At 40.7% G+C, this 23,692-nt stretch overlaps 1 protein-coding gene across 2 annotated transcripts in view; it reads left to right on the top strand.

The window, feature by feature from the left end:
- The window catches only part of CWH43 (cell wall biogenesis 43 C-terminal homolog), a 60,818-nt gene extending 46,225 nt beyond the window's left edge, over nucleotides 1–14,593 (top strand). For both annotated transcript variants that reach the window (XM_072775004.1, XM_072775006.1), the window contains 3 exons: nucleotides 3,168–3,229; nucleotides 11,012–11,167; nucleotides 14,332–14,593. In XM_072775004.1, coding sequence (XP_072631105.1) covers nucleotides 3,168–3,229; nucleotides 11,012–11,167; nucleotides 14,332–14,410 — 297 coding nt within the window. In that variant the 3' untranslated portion in view covers nucleotides 14,411–14,593. The remainder of the gene's footprint in view (nucleotides 1–3,167; nucleotides 3,230–11,011; nucleotides 11,168–14,331) is intronic.
- The last annotated feature ends 9,099 nt before the right edge of the window (nucleotides 14,594–23,692 follow it).

Consider the following 23,692-nt stretch of genomic DNA (forward strand, 5'->3'; position numbering starts at 1 on the left):
CATTTTGTTTGAGTTTTATGTCTTGAGGTATTGGCAGAGAAAAAGGCTTACCCATCTTACCAAGGGTTTGGAAAGACAGATGAGAAAGAACATGATAGGATGAGGGTTGCTACTGTGGCTTACATAGGAGAGAGATGTATTTCTTTACGTAAAAGCCTGGGCCGGTGATCCAGCACCACTCCACGGTGTCGGGAAGGTGCTCCTTCTATCGTGTGGCTTCACTTTACAAGGCCTCCATTCCCCAGTGTGCCTCATGGCCCACGATGGCAACAGCCATGTTCTAGCTGGCCAGGCAGAGGAAGGGATTAAAAAGGGGCCAAGAGCATGTGCAAGTTCTCTCCAAAGGCAAATTCCAGGAAGCTGACCTCCAGCACGTGTACTTACATTTAGTTGACTGGAATTTAGTCACACGGCCACACCTGGATGTCTCGAAAGTTGAGAGGTGCATTATGCAATCTCGATATATACACCCAGCTAAAAATGCTACAACTTGGGGAGACAGGCAGTCAGCTATTGGGGAAATGAGTGAATCTCAGTGGCAGTGGATAACACAGGAAGTGAAGTTAAGAGGACTCCTGATTTTGACTTCGGTCAGAGGACTTATGGTGGTGACGTTATTAAAGAGAACACTCGGGGCACCTGGGTGACTCAGTGGTTGAGCGTCTGCCTTCAGCTCAGATCATGATCCTGGGGTCCTGGGATTGAGTTTTGCATCGGGCTCTCCCCGCAGGAAGCCTGCTTCTCCCTCTGCCTGTGTCTCTGCTTCTCTCTCTGTGTCTCTTGTGAATAAATAAAAGAGAAATCTTTAAAAAAAAAAATAAAGAGAACACTGAAGGAAGAAGAGTTTTGCAAAGGTGACCATGAGTTTAGCTCTTGGCTGAGTCAAGGCACCTGTTGGGTATTGATGGAAACGTCCAACAGGCGGCTGGATGGACAGATTTGGAACTGAGGAGGGCAGTCAGGACTAGAAATATAGGTTAAGGAGCTGCCACCATCTAAGCGATCATGGAAACCATGGAAGTGGATGACACTGCCACTAAGAGAAGAAGGAAGGCCAAAGAAAACCTCTGATAAGACTGCATTTAATGTGGCTGTTGTGGGGGTGATGGTGAGGGAAGCCGAGGGACATGATCTCAGAAGAGAGATTACGGAGAGGTCAGAAGAATAAAAGGCAATCCTGGCGAGTGTGGAGTCACAGAGGCTGTATCAGTTACTTAGCGCTGTGTAACAAACACTTCAAATCTTAGGGGCCCAGAACAACAATGGTTTAAGATCCCTTTGATTCCGTGGGTTGCGTGGTGGTTTTCCCTTCTTGCCTGGGTTCACTCGTGCAGTCGGCTGGTGGCTGTGGCTGGGTGTGTGTGAGAGGGCCCCATTCACATGTCTGAGGCTTTGGTGCTAGTTGTCAGCCGGGCCTCTCTCCACATATGGTCTCACTAGCCCAACTGGTGCCACATTTACCAGCTGTGTGAGCTAGGGGCAAGTTATTTAAAATTTCCAGGCCTCAATGGCTGCATCTGTAAAGTGGTGGTAGTCATATCTGCTGTATTACAGGGGGGTGGTTATAAGGAAGAAATCTAAGATAACGTCTGCAGAGCCCTCAACCTCCTATGTAAGAGGCACTTGGTAAGTGGTAGCTATATATATGTATTATGTGCATCTGGCTGTGTGCATAAAATCAAATAAGATAAATGTGTAAGTACATGGTCTATAAAGTGCAAAAGAATGTTAGGCAAGACAGTATTTGGCAAGTCTAAGAAAAAAATGCATCCTATTAAGAGAAGGAATTCTTACATTCTTATAGTGTGTGTGTGTGTGTGTGTGTGTGTAAGGGATGTGGATGGTGTTAAGGAAGAGGAATTTTATTTGATTTTTATTTAATCCTCTGTTGGTTACCATTATCATAGTCAAAAGCTGTGTCAAGATTGGCAGTGGATCCTTATATAGCTTTTTCTATTAGGAAGTTTATTAATGCAGAGAGGAGTTTTAATCATAAATGCTTGGATGAACAGATTTTTCTCTTTAAGAAATGAGTATTTGAATTCTGCAGTCTTAAAATTTGACAGCATCTTTTTAAAATCTAATAAAAAACGTGACAGTTAAACATATTCATAGTTTATTATTCCCAGTATATACAGCTGAATGACTAAATTTTTATTTTATTTATTTGCTCTTTTCGTCATTCATATTTTAAGATTTAATTTTAAAAATGCATTATCATTTTTTCCCATGTATGCAAAGGCATGCATACGTGCATATGTGAGTGTGATATATAAGCAATAGTAAAGATCAACAAGCATCTATGTCTATGTGTTCACCTCTAAGCTTACGAAAAAAATGAAGAAATAGACAATAAATTGTGTTTTCTTTTAGTGATTTAAAAACATGTTTTAAGTTAAATTTAAGTAAATAGTAAAATTGAGAAATGATCAGGAGGCAGGCATATTTTATATTTATAGGAATCTTTAAAAAGAAGAAGATAGAAATTTCTTTAGCATAAAAGCTCTATATCTAGAGTTTTCCCAGCACATCACAGAAAAAGAATATGTTTATGTTCTGCTTCTCTGATGAAAAATAACACTGGTCTTAAGCTTTCAACATCAAAAAGGCTCATGATTACTCCCCAAATGTGTTTATTTCCAATGATTCAATTTAACAAACTCAGATTGAGCTCCTGCCGAACGCCAGGCTTCATGCTAAGTACCAGGGAGCCAACGTGATTAAGAGTTCCTTGGCTCAGGAAGGGGAGGGGGGAGACCCAGACACAAATAACAACAGAACGGTGTAGCTGGTGTGTACAAAGCACTGCATAGCATGACCGATGAGGGTGCGGTAAATTCTGCTCTGCGTGAAAGACTTGGAAAGCCGCAGGGAGCCAGCGACTGTGCTGCTGATTCACCTGCCTGACCTTGCCTGTAGCTCACCTTCATCACTGTACCCCCAGCACCTAGTACAGGGCCTACCTAGATGGGCACCTACGAGGGGCTCCGGAAATATCTGTAAAATGAATAGATAATTTGGGCCTCAACGGATCATTAGGAGTGAGACAGAGAAAACAGCGTGCACGAAAGCATATTTATTACTGTCGTTCACACATTTTCTTGGCAATTCAGAATAGAGCATTGTTTTTCATGCTTTAAACATTATCTCCTCTGTTCTTTATTTAGGATATTGACAGCACAGATCAAGACAGATGGTGTGAATATATTATGTACCGAGGCCTGATCAGGTGAGCAGAGGTTTTTGGTTGTTGCTGTATTATCTACTATTACTGTGATCTTTTGGGCCTATCCTGGAAGAAAAAACTTTATAGAAGCCATTCATTTTGTTGCTTTTTATGAACATTGATTCGGCTAGTTACACAGTTTAATTTTTTTTTCCAAGGCATGGCCTAATGATTTAAAAAAGAATAAATAGTAGAGTAAATTAGGCTTAATTACATGAAAAAGGATACCATGTGAGTTATTAAGCATGATGAGCACATAACTATAAACACATGTTAGGAATGACACCAGTTTGGGCTGTATGGCACGGTGGAGACATGGGCCACAGAGTAGGAAAGCCCTGGGCTGAATTCCAGCTTTGCCAAGTTCTAATCATGTCATTTTGGGTAGGTTAACTCACTTCCTGGAATCACTGCTATATGGGGTGAGATCTATAGGTAAACTATATTTTAAAAAATCACCCCATATAGGGGCATCCCGGATGGCTCAGCAGTTTAGCGCGGCCTTCAGCCCAGGGCGTGATCCTGGAGACCCAGGATCAAGTCCCATGTCGGGCTCCCTGCAGGGAGAGCCTGCTTCTCCCTCTGCCTGTGTCTCTGCCTCTCTCTCTCTCTGTCCCTCATGAATAAATAAATAAAATCTTTAAAAAAATCACCCCATATCAAAAAGTGAATATTAGCCATATATACATACATTAGTGTGTGTGTGTGTATATATGTGTATGTATATATTCATTCCAAAATATTATACCTAAAGGATCTTAAAATTCCAATATGTAACTGTGTAAATCTGTTTGGAAGATACTATTTCCTTAAATAAAGCTAAAGCAGTTTAATACCAAAAAGGAATAACCATTTAGTTTTTCATTTGTTCATTCCAAGTATTTATTAAATACCTATTATATGCCAGGCATTGTTCTAAGCATTGGGGGTCTAACAGAAACAAAGCAAAATCCTTGACTATCATAGAGCTTACATTCCAGTAGAAGGAGACAGAAAATAAGTATATAAGAAAGAGAATGACAGGTGGTGATAGAGGTGATGGAAAGATGGATGAGGCCAGGTAAGAAGGATGGGGATGGGGAATCAGGGTGGGGGGGGTGGCTGTGGTATGAGCCAGAGGAGGGGCAGCAGCCTAAAGAAATGAGGGAGGTCACCTATGGATATCCTGGGAAGGGCCCTGCCAGCAAGAGGAAGAGCAAGTACAAAAGCTTGAAAGTTTGGGTGGCAAATGCCTGGTATTTGTTGGCAACAGTGAGGAAGCCAGTGTGGCTGGAGTAGAGTGAGATGGGGGGTGGGGGTAAATGAAGACAGATCATGGAGACAATGGTCCCTCCACTTATAGGATTCTTCAATCAAGGGAACACATTGGAGATAGTCTCTGAAACTCCCAGCTCTCCTCCTGCTGGTACACAATCTGTTCGGACATACTTGACCTGAAGCCTCTAACCACCCTCCTCAGGACAGTGCTGGGAACTGTGGTGTGGGCTTCTATGAATGGGCCTCTCTGGGCCTCAGCCTCTTCTCACACAGACCAGTTCATCACCCAGAGGTGTCTTAGCAATTGGCTACTTGAAGTTAGGGTTGATGTTGAACTGATCACCCCTAAGTAGCCTTATATTTTAAGACCTGTGGTCTACATTTATGAAAGGAAATAGTTGCCTTCCAGGGATGCTACAGAATCATAGGATCAACTTCTCCCTGATTTGAGATATGGTTTGTTCAGTTATGAGTCATAGTCTAGTGAGGACAAACCGTTATGTGCAATGGTTCTTTACCTTATTTGTCATTCAGCAAGTATTGGTGGAGCACAATGTACGCCAGGCACCAGGGGTGTAAGCAGTAAACAAAACAGAGAAGGGTCCCTACCCCGGCAGAAGGGAGAACGACAATAATTCCCTGTTGTCATATTTTCGGAGGTGGTGGGTACGGTGGGAAACACCTGGGCAAGATAAGGAGCATCCAGAGCATGGAGAGGGGGTGCCATTGTGATAGGGGGTGGGGCAGGTCTTATCGAAAAGGTGACATTGGAGCTAATTTGAAGGAGTGCGTCATGTGGCTGAGAGAAGACCCTTCCAGGGACCAGCTAGTGCAAAAGTCCAAAGGAGGAGTGCAAATGTGTCCGAAGAAAAGTGAGGCTCGTGGGACTGGAGTGTGTGTAGGGGGATGAGGGTGGAGGAAGAGGTAAGGGGGAGTATATGGGCAGGGAAGGAAGGCAGCAGGTCACGTAAGGTTCTGTGGACTTTTATTAAGAACTTTGGATATGGTTATCTTCATTGGTTCCTGAACAATTCCATGGGGTCCTATGCTTACTGGGATGAGACAAGGAGACTCTTTCTTTCTATCTTTCTTTCTTTCTTTCTTTCTTTCTTTCTTTCTTTCTTTCTTTCTTTCTTTTTCTTTCTTTTCTTTTTTTTTTGTATTTTTTTATTGGAGTTCAATTTGCCAACATATAGTATAACACCCAGTGCTCATCCTGTCAAGTGCCCCCCTCAGTGCCCATCACCCAGTCACCCCATCCCCCTGCCCTCCTCCCTTTCCACCACCCCTTGTTCATTTCCCAGCGTTAGGACTCTCTCATGTTTTGTCTCCCTCTCTGATATTTCCCACTCATTTTCTCTCCTTTCCCCATTATTCCCTTTCACTATTTTTTATATTCCCCAAATGAATGAGACCATATAATGTTTGTCCTTCTCTGATTGACTTATTTCACTCAGCATAATACCCTCCAGTTCCATCCACGTCGAAGCAAATGGTGGGTATTTGTCATTTCTAATGGCTGAGGAATATTCCATTGTATACATAGACCACATCTTGTTTATCCATCATCTGTCGATGGACACCGAGGCTCCTTCTGCAGTTTGGCTATTGTGGACATTGCTGCTATGAACATCGGGGTGCAGGTGTCTCAGTCTTTCACTGCATCTGTACCTTTGGGGTAAATCCCCAGCAGTGTGATTGCTGGGTCGTAGGGCAGGTCTATTTTTAACTCTTTGAGGAACCTCCACACAGTTTTCCAGAGTGACTGCACCAGTTCACATTCCCACCAACAGTGCAAGAGGGCTGCCCTTTCTTCACATCCTCTACAACATTTATTGTTCCCTGTCTCATTAATGTTCCCCATTCTCACTGGTGTGAGGTGGGATCTCATTGTGGTTTTGATTTGTATTTCCCTGATGGCCAGTGATGTGGAGCATTTTCTCATGTGCTTCTTGGCCATGTCTATGAGACAAGGAGACTCTTGAGATGCCAAGATAGTTCTGGTTACGCTAATAATTCAGAAGCTCCAAAAGGCCTAGAACATGCCCACGTGGCTGCAGGACAGATAGCTTGACTAGTATTTTGGTGTTTCCAAAGGGTTAAGGTGGGAGAGAGATGCTAAAGTGTTATGTATAAAGTATGTGACATCAGATTAAAAACAGTTTCTGTTTACATTCATATTAAAGTGGTTGTTTTAATGGGGATATTAGAATTTCTAGAAAACAGTTTATGATATAGACTGAAAAAGGTATAAATTGAAGTTGTAAATATTGTTAGTTGCCAAGGAACAGTGATATTTATAGGACCCGTGCCCATAATAGCTAATCATTTGGCTCTGTATACTTGCCGCCCAAGACCTTTATCACCTCTCCTTGGAAGAGTAGGGTGGCATATTTTTAATATATAAATATTTACATATATATGCTAAATATGGCTGGGCGGCTTAAACAACAGAAATTTATTTTCTCACTGTTCTGGAGACAGAGATACAGAAAGAGAGCATGTGCAAGCACACATACTATATGGCGTCTCTTCTCATAAGGACACTAGTCTTATCGAATCAGGATCCCATCCTTGTGACCTCATTTAATTTAATTACTCCCTGGAGGCCCCATCTCCAAATATGGATACACTGGGGTTATAGTTTGACATACTAATTTGCGGGTGACACAAACATTATATTCATAACAGATGGAAAGGTAACAGAACTAGAACAAGAAAATCCTAAACTTTATATGGAACCACAAAACACCCCCAATACCAAAGCCATCTTGAAAAAGAAAAGCAAGGCTGGAGATATCACAATTCCAGACTTCAAATTATATTACAAAGCTATAGTATTCAAAAGAGTATGATATTGGTACAAAAATAGACACATAGATCAGGAGAACAGAATAGAAAACCCAGAAATGAACCCATAACCCATGAGTATGGTCAACTCATCTTCGACAAAGCAGGAAAGAATATCCAAAGGGAAAAAGTCTCTTCCACAAATGGTGGTGGGAAAACTGGATGGCAACATGCAGAAGAATGAAACTGGACCACATTCTTTCACCAAACACAAAAATAAACTCAAAATGGATTAAAGACCTAAATGTGAGACAGGAAACTGTAAAAATCCTAAAGGAGAACATAAGCAGCAACCTCTTTGAGATCGGTCATAGCAACTTCTTTCTAGATATGTGTCCTGAGGCAAGGGAAGTAAAAGCAAAAATAAACTACTGGGACTGCATCAAAATAAAAAGGTCCTGCACAGCAAAGGAAACAATCAACAAAACTAAAAGGCAATGTACAGAATGGGAGAAGATATAAAAGATATTTGCAAAAGACATATCTAATAAAGGGTTAGTATCTAAAATATATATAGAATTTATAAAACTCAACACCCCCCAAAATGAATAATCCCAATAAAAATGGGCAGAGGAAATGAACATTTTTCCAAAGAAGAAGACATCCAAGTGGCCCAACAGACACGTGAAAAGATGCTCAATATCACTCATCAATGGGGAAATGCAAATCAAAACTACAATGAGGTCACCTCACACCTGCAGAATGGCTAAAATAAAAAACACAAGAATAACAAGTGTTGGCGAGGAAATGGCTTAAAAGGAACCCTCTTGCATCGTTGGTGGAAATGCAAGCTGGCGCAGCCACTGTGGGAAACAGGAGATTCCTCAAAAAGTTAAAAATAGAATTACCATATGATCCAGGCATCATATTACTGGGCAGCCAGACCCCAAACGACAAAACACTAATTCAAAGGGATATATGCACCCCTATGTTTATAGCAGGATTATTTACAACAACCAAATTATGGAGTCAGCCCAGGTGTCCATCAGTAGATGAATGGACAAGAAGTGGTGTATATACACAGCGGAATATTATTCAGCCATAAAAAGAATGAAATCTTGCCATTTGCAATGCCATGGATGCAGCTAGAGGTTATAATGCTAAGCAAAGTAAGTCGGTCAGAGAAAGACACATACTATATGATTTCATTCATATGTGAAATTTAAGAAAGAAAATGAATGAACAAAGGGGGAGAAAAAGGAAAGAAGGAGGCAAACCAAGAAACACCCTTAACTGTAGAGAACAAGCTGATGGTCACCCGAGGGAGGTGGGTGTGGGGATGGGGGAAACAGGTGATGGGGATTAAGGGGGACACTTGCCGTGATGACCACAGGGTGATGTATGGAATTGTTGAATCACTATATTGTACATCTGAAACTAATATTATACTGTTAAGTAACTGGAGTTTAAAAAAATACCCAAATGAATGAAGTGAGGGAGTACTGTTTTTCAGTTTCTGTCCATAAAACTAATTCTATAAACTTGATCTCAACCACCTAATTCAGTGTCCTGCACTTAGTAAACACTTAATAAATACCGGACAATAAGAGATTCCTTGTTTTAGTAGACAGTTTGGATTGTCTTCAAGGACTTGTTATTTTTATTTATTTATTTTTAAGATTTTATTTATTTGTCAGAGAACTAGAGAGACAGAGAGGCAGAGGGAGGAGCAGGCTCCCTGGAGGAGCCTGATGTGGGACTCGATCCTGGATCCTGGGATCATGCCCTGAGCAGAAGGCAGATGCTCAACCGCCGAGCCCCCCAGATGTCCCTTCAAGGACTTTTAGAAGGCCCTTGAAGGCAGTGTCTAGGAAATGAGTTAGAACTTTGATCTCAGAGATTTGATAAATAACAAAACCTAGATTTACTAGAGACGGTGACCTAGAATTACAGGGAACTGCATAGATCTGGGCCTGAGCTTAGACACATAGCTGAACCTGTCAGACAGCTCTCTCCCTTCACGGTGGGCGGGCTCGCCGCCTCCCTGGGCCCCAGCTCTGAGTTTCTGTCTCTCTTTTGTATGTGGCTACAGGTTTTGTTTTTAACGTTTCTCCTCCTACTCGTCTGGCTCTGGCCCCCACCGTCTTTCACCTAGACCATCGTGGGGGGCCTGGTCTCCTTCCTTCCCCCCTTTCCACTGGTCTCCCTCCTTCCAGCCTTTCCACTGGTCTCCCTCCTTCCAGCCTTTCCACTGGTCTCCCTCCTTCCAGCCTTTCCACTGGTCTCCCTCCTTCCACCCTTTCCCCCAAGTCTGTTCTCTGCACGGTGGCCATTGCATTTCTGCACAGAACCGCTTGGATTTCCATCTCACTCTCAGAAAAATATCTGCAGTCCTTAGAGGGGTCTGCAAGGAGCTTTGTACCATCTTCCATCCCCAACATCCGCGCAACATCCGTCTCCTACTGTGTTTGCCCTTATGCACTCCACTCCAGTCATTGTGGAACTGGCCCTCAAAAAGGCCAAGCACATGGGCACGGGGGTGGCTCAGTTGGTTAGACATCTGCCTTTGGCTCAGGTCATGATTCCAGGGTCCTGGGATCAAATCCTGAGTCAGGCTCCCTGCTGAGCAGAGAGCGTGCTTCTCCCTCTCCTTCTGTTCCTCTGCCCCTCCTCCCCACTCATTCTCTCTCTCTCTCTCTCTCAAATAAATCAATCTTTTTTTTTTTTTTTTTTTTTTTTTAAAGCCAAGCACATTCTCCTTTGGGACAGTTGCTGTTCCCTAGTTCCCTATCCCTAGAGCACCCTTCCACCAATACCTGTATGGGTTGTTTCTTTACTTCATTCAATCTTTTGCTCAAATGTCACTTTGTCAGAGCTGTGTGCTCCGACCATCTACTCTACATCAGCAACCTCTGCCACTTAGCATTCCCTGTCCTCTTGCCCTCTTGCTTATTCCCCGGGGTACTTAGGCACTTTTCACCACTTCACAGATTTTATACATACATACACATTTAATTTGTTCTCCCCAACTAGAATGAAAGGTCTATGAGGGCAAGGGTTTTGTTTGTTTGCTGTTTCTCCCCCGTATCTAGAATGATGCCTGCATGTAGTAGGGACTTGAGATGTATTTGTTCACTGAATAAGTGAATGAATGACTGAAGCTGATAGTTTTTTTTATAAAGAGGCAAAATATAAATAAAATTGGTTGCCCATGGTTCCCCCGTTTTTCCATCTGGGCCTCTCTGTAACTGTTTGGATAACATCTATAAAATGCTTTGATTTCCTGGAGAACTGAAAGCTCTAAGCAAAAACAGGATGTGCAATTTTTTCAGACGTACAAAAGCTTTTATTCCAGACTTGTAAATGTGGGTGAAAATATGCATGTGGTATTTGAATTTTTAAAGGTAAGAAAGAGTTTAGGCTTATCCTCCTGTCATCCTGAAGAACTCCTGTTCCTGATGCAAAACATAATTGTATGATAGGTGATTTGTAGAGATAGAATATTCATTAGTGTGTGTTTAATTAATTAAATCTGTGTGCATGTTCCGTATTCATTTATATAATAAAAGCAATATTTTGATAAATATTTGGAGTAACAAATCAAGCTAATTCTAGTGACATACAGAGTAGAGTTATAAATGGTAAATTGGCCTAATAATGCAGGTGATACCTATTAGATCTCATCAGATTTCTGTGCGGTGATAAAACCTTTACAGACTGTTTCTATTTTTGCCGCAGATTGGGTTATGCAAGAATCTCCCATGCTGGACTGAGTGACTCCGAAATTCAGATGGCCAAATTTAGGATCCCCGATGATCCCATTAATTACAGAGACAACCAGAAAGTGGTCACAGACCAGAGGAAAGTTCCAAAGGAGATTCGTTTCAATCCTAGGTGAGTGCATTCCCTTCACGAGGCATCACATCCCCTCTAGGGACCTAAAAATTATCTATCCCACGATGAATTTCCAAATTATGTATGGTTCTAGAAGTTTGTTCAGGTAAGGGAACTCATGGTTAAAATGATAAAACCCTGCTCAGATTAAAGTTAAGTTATGGTCCCTGTTTTCTGGGATGGAGGAACATGCTCGGGTCCCAGGCTCAGGTGAAAAAGATCACATTGGCATCATCACCATCACCATCACCACCGGAATGATAGCTAATATTTGAGTGTTCTGTGTCCCAGACCCTGTTTTAGGTGCTTCAGGTATTATCTCAATTAATCATCATTGGATTGGTCCTCTCATTATCATCATTTTATAGGTAGGAAGTTCAGGCTGAGGAACATGAAATAACTTCACTAGGGTTATGTGGCTCATGAGTGACGGAGCTAAGAAGGGGGAAGGAGGCCTGCTAGCATGGTCGGGTTGCTGACATTCTCAGCTCTGGCTGCACACTTGACTCACCTGGAGAGCCCCACGCCAGACCAACTCATCAGGACCTCTTGTTGAATTTTAAAAAATTGTTCTCAGGTACTCTGATGTGCAATTAGCATTGGAGCTACGTAGAGTGGATAATTCATTTCTGTTGCAGAGATTCTAGAATGTGAAATAGATTTTGTTGAGTTCTAAACAGAGGTTGTCGGAGAAACCTATTTGCAGCAGATTATGTGCTTTGGAGTATGTGTTCTTTTTTCTTCCCAAGACTAGATAATGAGAAGAAATGTCTGCATAAAACCAAGCCCAGAATATCATCTGTGTTATTATTATTTGACATCTCAACTACTTTTACCAGCTAATTGCTGAGGAAACTTCTCAGACTTCATTTTATTTGTTCCCGGGGGGCGGGGGTGCTGAGGAGAGGGTTGGTGGGATTTAGCTGTTTTCTTTTTCTTCCTTGTCTCTCCTTACAAGAAAAAACTGTACCAAAGCGTAGGGAATGAATGTAAGAAGAGCTATAACCAGGTCTCGATTGCTTGCATTACCGTGTTTGATCTTACCCCTGTGTATGCAATATACCCATGAAGAGCATGGGCTCTGGGGTCAAGCTACCTGGTTCCAGTCCTGATTCTTGCCAGCAAACAGCTGGGTAACTGTGAGCAAGCTGGCTAATCTCTCTAAGCCTCAGGTCTCTCACCTGCAAAATGGGAAAAATAGTAGTGCCCGCCTCCTCAGGTAATTTGAGGATCGAAGGAAGCACAGGGCTCTTAGAATAGTGCATGGTGATACGTGTGATTTTTTTCCCCCTATTCATACGTTTGTGTTGCCCATATACTCTTGGCGCATTTCAATAAAATTGTTTGGAAAAAAAGGAATAGTGCCTGGTGAATGCTTAATAGGCAGTGGATACAATAGCAGCAGTAATATTTGTAGTAGTCACAGAAGTGAAAATAGAAAGCTTTCGGGGATCCCTGGGGGGCTCAGTGGTTTAGTGCCTGCCTTGGGCCCAGGACGAGATTCTGGAGTCCCGGGATCGAGTCCCACATCAGTTCCCTGCATGGAGCCTGCTTCTCCTTCTGCCTGCGTCTCTGCCTCTCTCTCTCTCTCATGAATAAATGAATAAAATCTTAAAAAAAAAAAAAAAAAAGCTTTCTTCCTCTTGTTGACTGAAGGTGCCTTCTTACATGGAACCTAGAAAATCTGGGAAGCAAAAGGTTCCCGTTTCTTCATTCTCATATACCAGGAGTGTTGAGAAGTCCAAATAAAATATTTTTAGCTAATCACAACTGCAGATGGATCCAAACCACCTGTGAAGGGAGCTAGAGCTGTTTCCCCACTGTTTAATTATGAAAATAACAGAAGCATAAGCAGAACGCTTTTCTCAATTTTTAAAAATTCCACATATTTATGAGCATTTACTAAATAAAAATAGTCAAAGAATACTAAGTTTATCAAAAATCCCATTCCTTAATTTAACCAGTACTCATTGAATACCACGATGCCATCACCATGCTAGGCCTTGTGCTAGACATTAATAGTAGGATGAAATGGTGAATCAGACCAAGTCTTTGGCCTATGGAGCTTATGTTCTAGTAGGGAGATAAGGAATTCAAACGTTTTCAACTGTAATAGTATTGGATACATCTTTGCTTTTTATGTGCATATGTATCTATATATCACACAATTACCCCAACTTTATAAATGTATAAAACATATATGTACATATGTGTCTGTATATTCAATTTATTCATCTAATTTTTCTTTTCTTTTTTTTTTCATCTAATTTTTCATCCAGGTAGCATATGATGAGCTTCCTTCCATAATAAAGTATTCTTCTGAAAATGTTCTTTAAATGATTGCATAATATTCCATTATATGGATGTACCAAATATAGCTAACCAAGTTGTTTTTGCACATTTGTTCTCTCATTATTATAAGAAGTTTTCTGGGGGCTCCTTACTATATCGGACATATCCTTGATTACTTCTCCAGGACTCAGTTCTAGTCCTAGAATAGCAGATCAAAGGTGCTATTTTTATATTCCTTATATTGTTTTGAGATGACACAATCAAAAACCTATCTCCTGTGTTATGGAGGTTATTTGGCTAATGTGATTGCTGATGAAGAAAAGGAAGTCAGTGGCTTTGTTCAGGTCTTAGCTTCCTTGTTAGTACCTTTTGTATTTCATCACACCAGCCAGAGGTATATAATTAATTATTCATCAGCAAAGTAGTTGTTCAGCTATAGCACCTGTAGAAGACTTAGAAGTTAAAATTGTGCCAAAGTAGATTACATATGCATTAATGTGACATAAATAACATTTCAGGTTTTATGATCCCTTCATCTATAAAATGGATATTATTCAAACTGAAGATTAGAGAGGAAATCCAGAATTATTTTCCTCCAATGTTATCATCCAATAATTCTTAAACAGTTGTGCTTTTGGAATGATTCATAACCATGGAAAGAGGACTTTGAAGGTTAAAATTGTAGTCTCCCTTTCCCATATGCATGAATCCTTTTTTATTTCTTAATTTGCTTATTTTGTAAATTGATCACCTCACTTTTGGTTTTATAATAGATAAGTAAAACCAGAATAGATTGTGGTCGAAATTTTATTTAAGACTGTACCTTTCTGAATGGCTTTTACATGTCATTTACATTTTTTTCTTTTTTTTAGATTTGGATCCTACAAAGAAGGACACCATTATGAGAATAATCATCATTTTCATATGAGTACACCCAAATACTTTTTATGAACTATTTAAAACAGGATTCATTGACTGGCAAGTCTAAGGAAAACAAAAGTATGTAAGAAGAGATGAATGAAAGTGGGGAACTACACACAAAGAACCTCAATTTTGAAAAACATATGCTATTTATGCAGTGGGAAATTCTATCGGTTTATAAAATATATCACTAAATAAAGGCATTTCTCTAAATTGTTTTTCTTAAGGTTCTGATTAAATATAGAATGTGGGTAATATAAGAAAGTTTTACTACTAGAGATAAAATCATAAAAATGTCTTACCTTTTTAATGCTTAAAAATAGGAAACTGATTTATGGATGAGCTAGAAGGGCTACTTAAAAAATCAAGCAGCCTTAAATTCCTGTTGGGACAAAGCAAGGAAAAAATGTTTAATGATTAAGTCTAATTGTTAGAAGAAATATGTGTTCATATAACTGTTGTTGACTCATCAGGAGAAGCATGGCCACCACCATCCTTCCTGGAGCTATGATGGAATCATCTGTCTTTTCTCCCTTCTTTGCATGACACCCTGTGGTGTTATCTGCAGTCAGGCCCCAGCTGTCAGGGAGCACACCTCAGCCCACAGAGGCTTCCCACAGAGTTCATTTTCTTCCTTAGAACCAAGCCCGTAGGTAATAGGGAGAATTCAGCCCCAAGGCATCATCTCTACAGGGAATAGTAATTTATTTACATGTTTATAGAGGCACATACCATCTTAGAACTACAAAAGGCCCTAAATGTTGTTTTATCTTTTTGGGGTGAAGATAAAAAAGGCAAGAGAGAGAAATTCAAAGTTTTTATGTCACAATCTAAAGGGCTTCCTTAGATCTATTTAGTAAACATGTATTATTAAGCACACTGCCATATACAAAACACTATGTCCCTGTGGTGGTTTGGAAATAGATCTACACTATCCTTCAGGGATCACTTCAGTAGTTCATTTCTAGAGCAGTTTCTCTGAATATATAGAGTACCCAAGAAGTTGTGGGGTTTTGTTTCATTTTATTTTGTTTTTAGAATGAGTTTGAACTTAACTATCAATTAGACTGCTATATACTTAGGGTGTTATATATTAACATCATGGTAACACAAACCCAAAACCTATAATAGATACACAAAAAGTAAGGAGAAAGGAAGCCAAACATAACCTGATAGAAACTCATCAATCATGAAGAAGGCAAAAGAAGAAGAAAGGAGCAGAAAAGAACTACAAAAACAGAACCAACAACAAAATGGCGGTAAGTACATACCTATTATTACTGAAAATGTAAGTGGCCTAAATGCTTCACTCAAAAAACATAGGGTGGCAGATTAGTTTAAAAAAACAAGACCCAGGGACGCCTGGATAGCTCAGTAGTTAAGCATCTGCTTTTGGCCCAGGGCGTGGTCCTGGAGTCCCTGGATCGAGTCTCACATTGGGCTCCCTGCATGGAGCCTGCTTCTCCCTCTGCCTGTGTCTCTGCCTCTCTCTCTCTCTCTCTGTCTCTCATGAATAAATAAATAAAATCTTAAAAAAAAAAAAAAACACAAAACAAGGCCCACCTGGATGCTACCTACAGGACACTCACTTCAGATGTAAAGACACAAAACAGACTGAAAGTGAAAGGTTGGAAACACATTTCCCATGCAAATAGAAGCCAAAAAAAAAAAAAAATGGAATAGCAATACTTATATCAAACAAAATAGATAATATCAAACAAAACAGACTATGTAGCAAGAGACAAAGGAGGGCATTATATAATGATAAAGGAATCATTCCAACCACAGAGTGTAACATTTATAAATATCTATGCACCCAACATTGAAGTACCCGAATACATAAAGCAAATACGAACAGACATAAAGAGAGAAATTGATGGTAATACAATAATAGTAGGGGACTTTAATACCCCAGTTACATCAATGGATAGATCATGCAGGCAGAAAATAAGGAAACAGTATCTCTGAATGATACACTAGACCAGATGGACATGACAGATATATAGAGTATATAGAGAACATACCATCCCCAAACAACAGAATACATATTTTTTTCTAGTGTACATGGAACATTCTCCAGAAGAGACCAGACATTAGGCCATACAACAAGCCTCAATAAATTCCAGTAGACTTAAATTCATACCATGCATTTTTTCAGACCACAACAGTATGAAACTAGAAGTTAATCACAAGAAAAAAACCTGAAACAAACACAGAAACACAAACATGGAGTCTAAACAACATGATACTAAACAACCGATGGACCAATGAAGGAATCAAGAAATAAAAAGTACGTGGAGACAAATGAAAATGAAAATACAATAGTCCAAAATCTTTGGGATGCAGAAAGAGAAGTTCTAAGAAGGAAATACATAGTGATACAAGACTACCTCAGGAAACAATCAGTTCAGATAAACACCCTAGCCTTTACATCTAGAGGAACTAGAAAAAGAAGAACAAACAAAGCCCAAAATGAGTAGAGGGAAGGAAATAATGTGAGAGAAGAAAAAAATGACAGAGACTGAAAAAAAAATCAATAAAACCAAGATTTGTTTCTTTGAAAAGATAAAATTGATAAACCCTTAGCCAGACTCATCAAGAAAAAAAGGGTGGGATTGTGCCATTTGGGACAACACAATGGATGTAGAAGTTATTATACTAAGTGAAAAAAGTCAGGCTGTGAAAGACAAGCATGTGACTTCAATCATGTGGAATCTAAACAAATGAGTAAACAAGCAGAAAGCAGAACCAGATCTGTAGCAACAGACTGATGGTTGCCAGAGGGAAGGGAGTAGGGAGCTGGGGAGTGGGGGATTCCAGTTATGGAATGAATAAGGAATAAGTCATGGGAATAGAAGTAGGGAATATGGTCGTTGACATTGTAATAGTGCTCTATGGGGACAAATGGTAGTAGCCACCCTTGTGGCGAGTGTGGCATAACGTATAAACCTGTCAAATCACTATGCTGTACACCTGCAACTAATGTAACATGGCGGGTCAACTATATTCAAATTAAAAAAAAAACATTTTTAATTAAATAAAAGATAACATTTCCACAAATGATTTGGCACTTCAAAAAGTGGAGCCTACCTCTCCTTTTTTGAGTGTGGAATCGACATAATGACTCACTCCTGATGAAGAGAGTAAAGTCGAAGTGATGGTGTGGGACTTCCAAGCTTAGGTTATAAGAGGTATTTTGGCTCCTGCCTTTGTCTCACTCTCCTGGGTCTGAGAGAAGCCAACTGCCATGTCATGAGCAGCCCTGAGAGCACTGAGGAAAGGTGGTGAAGAACTAAGGCCTCTCTCCAATGGCCATGTCAGCGAACCACCTCAGATGTGGCATCTCCAGCCTCAGCCAAGCTTCAATCTCTACTTTGGCCCTAGCTGACATCTTGACTGCAACTCATGAGAGACCTAAGCCCAATCGTGTAGCTTGGCTATCCTAAATTCTTTTTTATTTTTTATTTTAAGATTTTATTTATTTATCCATGAGAGACACAGAGACAGAGAGAGAGAGGCAGAGGCACAGGCAGAGGGAGAAACAGGCTCCCCATGGGGAGCCAGATGCGGGACTCAATCTCAGTATCCTGGGATCACGTTCTGAGCCAAAGGCAGACACTCAACCACTAAGCCACCCAGGCGCCCCTGCCCCTAAATTCTTAACAGACAATAACTGTTGTTTTAAGCCACCAATGTACTGGGGCAACTTACTATGTATCAGGAGATAAGTAATACAGCCCTTGAACCTGTTCCTGTTTGGGGAACTTTGAGAACAGGATGACAGCCAATGGGTTACTTAGTGTCTCTTACGGCCATCGTCCTGTGCAAGCACAAGGTGGTGGTGGAGGTGCCACTTAACTGAAAAGACTCGCTCTTTTCTCTGGAGCCCAAGTGCCAATTTTGGGAGACAGAAAGATACAAACCCAGCTTGAATAGTAGCTCCTGACTACTGACCCTCTGTTGAGCCAAGGGCTTTATCAACATTATCTCCCGACAGCAACACTGCAAAGTTACATGATCTAGATGCCAAATGAGGTCTCCTTACCTTTCAGCCTGGATAAGATGGCCAGAATCCTAACTCTGCTCCCTCCTGAAGACACTGTCCTACCCAAGATTTCTGTGAACTGTGGGAGGGTAAAGGGCAAGGGGCACATTTTTACAGTTTCTCTCATTTATTTTCCACTGGCCTATTTCAGTTCATAGATGGTCTCTCTCTTGCATTTCTGACTTGGGTTGTGCTACGATGCAAGGTAAATGCAAAGAGAGAGTGCACCTTAATGCAACTAGCCAGTGCCTGGCACTTGGCAGGGGCTCGAGAATTCCCGAAGTTCTGGGGAAGACAGATCTACAGTGACAGTCCCACCTCTACTGTGACAAGCGAACACGGAGCTTGATTCTTCTCCTGACTTCCTCCAAACAAAGTAAAACAAAACACTCTCGCCATGTATTTTAGTGGGTAGCATATTTTTCTGAAGATCTTGGGAAGACAGAGAGGAGTTTACAGGATCACAACCCAAGACACCCTTAAGTGGAGTAGATATTCCTTTGTTTTACAAATCCTTTGTCTCCTCTCCATCATGTAGTTTAGGAATCTCCCTCTTAACCTTCTCTTTCCACATTAACCTAACTTTCCACATCTACCCTAAATATCTGTTAATTTCTGATGCGGACCAAATTATCCCTTTGTCTTTTTTTTTTTTTAAGATTTTATTTATTTATTCATGAGAGACACACAGAGAGAGAGAGAGAGAGAGAGAGAGAGAGAGAGGCAGAGACACAGGCAGAGGGAGAAGAAGGCTCCATGCCGGGACTCAATCCTGGGTCTCCAGGATCATGCCCTGGGCTGAAGGTGGCGCTAAACCACTGAGCCACCGGGGCTGCCCAAATTATCCCTTTTTCTTAGTCTTCTTCTCACTCATCAAGCCCTTGGGACCTACTTACATCTCAAATGGCTTCGCCCAGGTGGAGATTTCAATACTCCTCTCTCAGAAAACAGAATAAGCAGCAAGTTTGAACACAGGTAAACTCAACCTACCACAGTTAATGTATAGAACAGTGCCCCGAAGCAACTTCAAATTACTCATTCTTTTCTTTTCTTTTCTTTTTTTTTTTTAAAGATTTTATTTATTTATGCATGAGAAACACACAGAGAGAGAGAGGTAGAGACACAGGCAGAGGGAGAAGCAGGATCCAGGCAGGAAGCCCGATGCGGGACTCGATCCCGGGACTCCAGGATCACGCCCTGAGCCAAAGGCAGGCGCTCAACCACTGAGCCACCCAGGGATCCCTACTCATTCAAGTACGCATGGAAAACTTACCCAAATTGCCCACATGCTAGGCCAAAAAAAAGCCCAAAATTCAACAAATGTCAAAGTACTGAATGAATACAGAATATTTTCTCTCATGAAAATGAGACTAAGCTAGAAACAGATGACAAAAAGATAATGAAAAATCCCTAAGTATTGGAAATAGAATAACAAACTTCTTAGTAACCCGTGGGTCAAAGAAGAGCTCACAGTGGAAATCAGAAAATATTTTGAACTAAAGAGTAATGAAAATACGGCATATGGAAAGATACAGGTAGCTTATATAGACCACTGACCCCCTATTGAGCCAAGTGTTTTACTAAAATTATTTCCTGTTAATGGGCATCATGAAATGCATATTTCATGTATATCTGTTTATCTATAGCTATTTATATCTATGATATATATAGGTATCTATGTATCTATGTATGTATGTATGTATCTATCTATCAATCATCTTCATCTTCTATTGTTCTGTTCTCTGAAAAACCCAGACTAATAGGATATCAAGACTGAAAAGAATGTCAAATGAAAGTAAAATTATAGACCAATCTCTGTCATGAGCGTGGATGCAAAATTCTGAAGAAATATTGGCAAACCAAGTCCAGCATTGATAAAAAGATATGCTATGATTAAGTTAGGTTTATTCCAGGGATGCAGGGTCAGTTTAACATTTGAAAGTCAACCAATTCTCCACCTCAACAATATATGTAAAGATATATTTAAGAAAAGTGTTTGCTAGAACTTGATACCCATTCATCATTAAAAAAAAAAAGATTTTCTTTATTAAGGAAAGAGAGAGAGAGAGAGCAAAAGGAGGAGCAGAGGGGGAGGGGAAAGGAGGGCAAAGAATCCCAAACAGACCCTGCACTAAGTGGTGGGACCCCCATGGGGCTTGATCCCACAACCTTGAGATAATGACCTCAGCCAAAACCAAGTTGGATGCCTAACTGACTGAGCCACCCAGGCACACCACCCCCCCATTTATTTATTTATTTTTTAATGTCTCAGCAATCTGGGAATAAAAAGAAAATTTTCTTTTTCTTTTTTTTTAAAAGAAAATTTTCTTAACTTAATAAAGCATATGTACAAAATCTTACAGGGAACATGACACTAGTGAACTATTGAAAAAACTATGCTTTTTTTTCTTGAAATCATGGCTTTTTGGTGAGATCAATGAATGCCTGCTATGACTACTTCAATTGTATTAGAGGTCCTAGCCAGTGCAATAGGGCTAGAAAAACAAATACAAGATATTAAAATTGGAAAAGAAAAAATAAAATTGTCATTATTTCAGACTACATGATTGTATAAGAAAACCCATCAGAATCTACAGATAAACTTTTAGAATTACTGGAAGCAGAAATCAAATGGAAAACACCCATGTTAGGAGACACCGGAAATAAGTCAGCACTCAAAAGAACTGCAAGCCTGCTTCAAGTCATTCTAAGTCCTTGTTCCTTAAAGTATGGAACCACAGACCATCAGTATTGTATTAGAGTTCTCCAGAGGGACAGAACCAATAGGATGGAGAGATAGACGATAGATGAAAAATGGATAGATAGATGATAGTTAAACAGATAGATGATAGAGATAGATATACTAATCTATACTCATGGATTTATTATATGAAATTGGCTCAAACAATTACAGAGACTGAGAAGGCCTGTAATCTACCCTCTGCAAGCCAGAGACCCAGAAGACCTGGTGGTATAATTCAGTCTGATTCTGATGGCCTGAACCAGGAAAGCCAATGATACTGTATTCCAGATACAGTTTGAAGGCCTGAGAGCCAAGAGTGCTGAGGGCAGGAGAAGATCCATGTCCTACTTCAAGCAACAGGCAGGAAGAAAGAAAGCGTGACTTCTCCTTTCTTCCACCTTTTGTTCTATTCAAGCCTTCAATAGGCTGGATGATGTCCATCCATATTGTAGAGGGAGATATACTTTACTGAGTCCACAGATCTAAGCGCTAACCTCATCCAGACACACCCTTGTAGAAATACACAGAAATGATGTTTAACCTGGGCATCCTGTGGTCAGTCAAGTTGACACAAAATTAACCATCACAACCACTGACATCGCTGGGAGGGACTTGTTAAAAAAAATGGTCTCAAGTCTTGCCCCAGTTATACTAAGTTAAAATTTGTACTTTAACAAGATCCACAAGTTATGTAGTTTGAGAAGCCCTGTTCTTGGTGCGCCAAAAAAATGTCAAGCCCTGATGTTCTCTGGATGGCTCCTACCCCTAGACACCTGGAAAAAATAAGTAAATAAGATATGATAAAATAAAATGTAATGAATAATCCTCTTAGGAGGAAGATAAGAGATCTCAAATTATCTCTACAAACAATTTTCATACACAATGTCTGCTACACAGAGATGACTGAGTACAGTAGGAGGTAAGACACCAAAAACCATGACCAGCAGAAACAACAGAACAGACATACTGATATAGACTATTAAAAATTATGCTTCCTGTGTTCAGGGACATAAAAGCCATGCTTGAACACTCTAACAGGAACCAAAAACTCAAAAATGATGTGACATATTTGAAAAAAGAATTCTCCAATTCTCAAAAATAGTATAACTGAAATTGAGAATTCAGTGAAATTTTGTTGTAAAGATTTCATTTATTGGGCACCTGGGTGGCTCAGTGGTTGAGCACCTGCCTTTGGCTCAGGGTGTGATCCCAGGGTCCTGGGATCGAGTTCCGCATCGGGGTCCCTGCAGAGAGCCTGCTTCTCCCTATGCCTCTCTCTCTGTCTCTCTGTGTCTCTCATGAATAAATAAATAAAATCTTTAAAAAATAATAAAGACTTTATGTATTTATGTGTTTATTTTAGAGAGAAAGAGAGAGAGAGAGAGAGAGCACGGGGAGGGGCCGAAGGAGAAGGAAAGGGCAAGAATCTCCAGCAGACTCTACGCTGAGCTTGGAGCCCCACATGGGGCTCTATATTATGATCCCGAGATCTTTTTTTTTTTTTTAAGATTTATTCATGAGAGAGAGAGAAAGAGGAGACACACACAGAGAGAGAAGCAGGCTCCATGTAGGGAGCCTGATGTGGGACTTGGTCTTGATGACCCCGAGATCTTGACCTGAGCCGAAACCAGGAGCCAGATGCTTAACTGACTGAGCCCCCCAGCCACCCCTCAGTGAAATGTTCTAATATCAGAATAGAAAAAAGAGAAGAGCTGGAAGACAGGTGAGAAGAAACTCAGATCCAGAGATGGAAGTCTTCCAAGAAATGGAGATAAGGGGAAAATTCAAATGCATACGTTTTATTTTTACGAAGACACTATCTTTTGTCTACCTAGAATTAACGGTATATTGAATAATCTCTTTGCACCTTTACAGTAGTGGGCCTCAGAGTATTGTGCTTTGTGTGAGTCAAAGGATGCACCTTTCACCAGTTTTAACAGGAAGTCATGGAGCACTAGCATGTGATCCCCCTTAACCCGATGGTCATTATTCCAATGCGAGTTTAGTAATTCGGAGTGCCTCTAACCATCTAGTCAGGCAGATGCTTGCTGTTGCTGCGTCCCAGGGGAAAATAAAGACCCTGATGTTTTGGGTGGGGTGAGGGTGGGCCTCACAAGGTCTCTGATGGCTGGGCCCTCTGAGCAGACCTGCTGGAGGCTAAGGTGTATGGTAGATTGGGGGCGGGGGCTCCAGGGGACTGCTTGGGAGACTTTGAGAAGGTGCCTAAACTGGAAATGACTAATAAGCTGGCAACCCAGCGAGATACAACAAGCTCTTAGCTCCCCTTATTTTGAGGGTTTCTGAGGAAATCTATGGATTAGAAATTAAATCAATTCTACGGAAATTTGGGGTTCCTGTTAACGATAACACCAGAGTTCATATTCTGTAATTGAATATAGGATGACTGGGAGTTCTGGAGACTTAATTCCTCCTCGATTGTAGCTTCCTTTGTTTGTAGAGAAGGAAAGTGTACAGATTCGTCATGTTTGCACTGCTTGCTGGCAGAGTAAGACACTCTATAAAC

Source organism: Canis lupus, chromosome 14, assembly GCF_048164855.1.
Source record: "Canis lupus baileyi chromosome 14, mCanLup2.hap1, whole genome shotgun sequence".
In the NCBI taxonomy this organism is placed as follows: Eukaryota; Metazoa; Chordata; class Mammalia; order Carnivora; family Canidae; genus Canis; species Canis lupus.